Source organism: Mus musculus, chromosome X, assembly GCF_000001635.26.
Source record: "Mus musculus strain C57BL/6J chromosome X, GRCm38.p6 C57BL/6J".
Lineage (NCBI taxonomy): Eukaryota > Metazoa > Chordata > Mammalia > Rodentia > Muridae > Mus > Mus musculus.
In genome coordinates this window covers 101,730,590-101,734,838 of record NC_000086.7, presented here as the reverse complement: position 1 = coordinate 101,734,838, position 4,249 = coordinate 101,730,590, and the positions used below count along the sequence as shown (strand labels likewise).

The following is a 4,249-nucleotide window of genomic DNA, read 5'->3' as shown; positions in this document are numbered from 1 at the left end:
CACCAGATGGAACTCCAACATTCCTGATAGCCTGTTGCCCTATCAGCTGCACTGCTTGTCTGCGCCACACATGCCCACCTGCCGATCACTGAGGTATCAAGCATTTCCCAGCCCCTGAGCGTGCTCCTGAATAGTTCCATCTGATCTGGACATTAAATGGACATTCCAGATGACTTTGGGCTCATTATAATCCCATCGTGATTTCATTCATATATATATATATATATATATATATATATATACATCAATGCCAGGTCTGATTCAACCATGCCCAAATGAGAAAAGACAAGAGGTGGCAGGCATCTCTTGGAAATGTCCTCCCTACTCATGCAGTTATGATAGCAGTAGCCACACCACAGCCCACTCTAACACAGTCCCAGTGAGACTCCAATCCCAGTACTTGCTAAGGAGAAGGTCCCTTCAGTTGAGCTTCCCTCCTGCAGTCACTGCCATCAGATCACACTTCCTGCCTGCTCCTAGACTCACTTAGTTGTTTATGAATGATATTGAGTAAGACAAGAACTGCAGGCTTTGTAACAGTCCCAAGTTCCTGGCTAGCCCCTTCTAAGTGTATTCACCTGACCACAGGCGTGGCAGAAAAGACAGAAAAGCCCTCTGCGGAGGGCTGGTATAGATTACCCTTTGGAAGAGGCTGTGCTGAGCCGTGAAATCTTCACTTCCTCTGTTCACTGCAAGTTCCCAACCACAAGTGCCAAAGGCAGAGAAGCAGGCAGCACGAGACCTGACCCCAGCAGCCACAGCCGGAGCACCAGCCAAGCCATGTACCTTGAGGTAAGTTCTGCTGCCCAGCTCAGCTACAATACAGCGGCCAAGTGGCCGAGCTCGGATACCAGGGACAAGCGTGGGCTGGCCCACAGCCAAGAGGCACCAGCGGGCTGAGTGAGCAGCATCGAATGCAGAGGTTCTGATAATAAGAGCATTGGTGGATTGGGAAACCCAGCCTGGCCACTAACCACAGGCCTGTCTCCTGCCTCTGTGGCTTGGATGCCTCATCTGAAAATGTCAAGCTGTAGAAACTCAACTTCGGTGATCTCTAGTTCTCAGATAGTTTGGGATAAGGTGTAGAGCTGAAGTGGAAGTGGTATGCCCCCATTGTCTGAGCTACTTGGGAGGCAGAGGCAGAAAGCTCATCTGAGCCCAAGAGTTTGAAATCAGCCTGGCCATCTTGGGAAGACCAATTAGGGCTTGGGTGGGAAGCTCAGTGGGTACCCACTGCCTCTGGGTAGGGGAAGAGAGGCATGTACGGTGTGTGTAGGGGTGCACAGTGGTTTGTAGAAAATCCTTATGTGAGACCAGGAAGTCAGGGTCACCAGATAAGGGCTGAGGAGGGAAAAGGAGGGCCAGGGACTAGAAGATAGAGTAAGGAAGCACCTGGGGAGGCCAGTGGTTGATCCAGGCAGGGGTGGCCATAGCAGCAAGGCTGACAAATCACCAAGCGTAAAGAGGAAGGGAAAGAATGGAAGGCTCCAGACCCTGGAAGGAAGTTCCTCTTCCGGCAGAGAATCCCTGTCCTGGATGATAATCCAGAAAGGGTCTGGGGGGGGGGGGGCCGGGGGGTTACCAGCCTTTGAAAAGGGGGGGTCACCTTCCCAGTCTGAGTAGATGGAGTTAAGGAGATGTGGTCCCCGGAGAGAAAGAGTCAGCTCAGGGTCTGGCTATTGCTAAGGGAAACAAACACTCACCAGAATAAATGACAGGGCACAAAGGGGCAAAGCCAGTTGCTGGGTCTTTACAGAGAATGGCCTCCCTTCCCTCTCTCCCCCTTCCTCGGGCAGGTTAGTGAACGTCAAGTGCTAGATGCCTCGGACTTTGCCTTTCTTCTGGAAAACAGCACCTCTCCCTACGATTATGGGGAAAACGAGAGCGACTTCTCTGACTCCCCGCCCTGCCCACAGGATTTCAGCCTGAACTTTGACAGAACCTTCCTGCCAGCCCTCTACAGCCTCCTCTTCTTGCTGGGGCTGCTAGGCAATGGGGCGGTGGCTGCTGTGCTACTGAGTCAGCGCACTGCCCTGAGCAGCACGGACACCTTCCTGCTCCACCTGGCTGTAGCCGATGTTCTGCTGGTGTTAACTCTTCCATTGTGGGCAGTGGATGCTGCTGTCCAGTGGGTTTTCGGCCCTGGCCTCTGCAAAGTGGCAGGCGCCTTGTTCAACATCAACTTCTATGCAGGGGCCTTCCTGCTGGCTTGTATAAGCTTCGACAGATATCTGAGCATAGTGCACGCCACCCAGATCTACCGCAGGGACCCCCGGGTACGTGTAGCCCTCACCTGCATAGTTGTATGGGGTCTCTGTCTGCTCTTTGCCCTCCCAGATTTCATCTACCTATCAGCCAACTACGATCAGCGCCTCAATGCCACCCATTGCCAGTACAACTTCCCACAGGTGGGTCGCACTGCTCTGCGTGTACTGCAGCTAGTGGCTGGTTTCCTGCTGCCCCTTCTGGTCATGGCCTACTGCTATGCCCATATCCTAGCTGTTCTGCTGGTCTCCAGAGGCCAGAGGCGTTTTCGAGCTATGAGGCTAGTGGTAGTGGTGGTGGCAGCCTTTGCTGTCTGCTGGACCCCCTATCACCTGGTGGTGCTAGTGGATATCCTCATGGATGTGGGAGTTTTGGCCCGCAACTGTGGTCGAGAAAGCCACGTGGATGTGGCCAAGTCAGTCACCTCGGGCATGGGGTACATGCACTGCTGCCTCAATCCGCTGCTCTATGCCTTTGTGGGAGTGAAGTTCAGAGAGCAAATGTGGATGTTGTTCACGCGCCTGGGCCGCTCTGACCAGAGAGGGCCCCAGCGGCAGCCGTCATCTTCACGGAGAGAATCATCCTGGTCTGAGACAACTGAGGCCTCCTACCTGGGCTTGTAATTCTGGACTGGAACTGTAGCCTGCGCAGCCCAAGTCCTAACACACTCCAAGTGCTTGTCCTCCTTGTAGTTGGGCTAGCTCGAACTTACCCGTAACTTTGCTGCCAGGATGCACTGACAGCTCAGCATATATCCAGGTCTCCTGAGAATCAATCTCAGCAACAAGGACAACACCATTACTGTGCCTTAGCTGCCATGCCCTATCTTGCTGTTTTAGAACTAGCTGCCTGGAGCCCCACCGCCCTACTAAATTAGCAAGTAGAACTCAGCCATCCCTGTGTGAGAAGAGGGAGAGGCAAATAGCACAGAGGGCCAGGCGTTGTCAGCACTGAATGTGCCCATCTCAGTATCTCAATATTTGCCCAATTTTATTTCTAGAAACCTCACTTAAACTTTCAATAAACAAGGTAATGAGGACCAGGGCGTATTCACAGTCATTCTTTGAACCAGGTCTGGCTGGACTCTGGCGTGTATTTCCTGCCACATTCTGTCTGGCTTAGAGTTTGTCTCTCTGCCCTCCTGGGTTCTACTGTGCCCTCTACTGCACCCACTGTGGCCTAGTGGAACTGCTAGATACAGTCTCAGGTTTGGGTGGTGGCAGTGAACAGCTGGTTGTCTAGGTATGCTCTGGGGCCACTAGACATTAATAAGCCATAATTTCCTGATCCCAGCAGCTCAGGCCAACAGGGAAGGTGTGGTGAAAATGAACAAATACCAAGCAATCTATACTACAGAGCAAGAGGGTAGCACTCGCTAAGTCCTGGGCTCAGCAAGATGGCAAGATCTATCTGAAATGGCTTTCTGGAGACTTAAAGGGCAAGTGGTATCTCGAAGGCTAAGAGAAGGAAGAGTTCTTTATTTCTAAGCAGAAGAGAGAGCGGTAGCAGAGGCAGAGAGGCTGAAGACAGTAATGCTTTGGGGACACTATAAGTGGTCTGGGCTAGAGGTGGTGGTACATACCGGTATTTGGGAGGCAGAGGCAGGCTGATCTCTGTTCAAAGCCAGCCTGTTCTACAGATTGAGTTCCAGGCCCACCAGGGCTACACAGTGAGAAACTCTCTCTCTCTCTCTCTCTTTCTCTCTCTCTCTCTCTCTCTCTCTCTCTCTCTCTCTCTCTCTCTCTCTCAAAAAAAAATGGTCTCAGCTGGCTAGAGTTAAGGGTTTGGGTAGGGGTAAGGGCTGATGATGAAGCTGTGGTCTGGGTAAAGGCAATGGGCTCCCAGGCCACTCAGAGAAAGTTGTATTGGTTATTTGGGTAGTATTCAGGGAAAATAGGCTTGAAAAAAAAAAGGTGGGGCTGGGGAGCTGGTTCAGTTGCTGAGCAAACATGAAGACCCAAATCCAAGTTCAGACCCCCAGCAC

At 52.1% G+C, this 4,249-nt stretch overlaps 1 protein-coding gene across 1 annotated transcript; it reads left to right on the top strand.

Moving 5' to 3' along the window:
* Positions 1 to 691: 691 nt before the first annotated feature.
* Positions 692 to 3,304, top strand: Cxcr3 (chemokine (C-X-C motif) receptor 3). The gene is made up of 2 exons (NM_009910.3): positions 692 to 792; positions 1,797 to 3,304. Exons 1-2 carry the CDS (start codon positions 781 to 783, stop codon positions 2,886 to 2,888), a joined length of 1,104 nt encoding a protein of 367 aa, NP_034040.1. The 5' UTR covers positions 692 to 780; the 3' UTR covers positions 2,889 to 3,304.
* Positions 3,305 to 4,249: the final 945 nt, after the last annotated feature.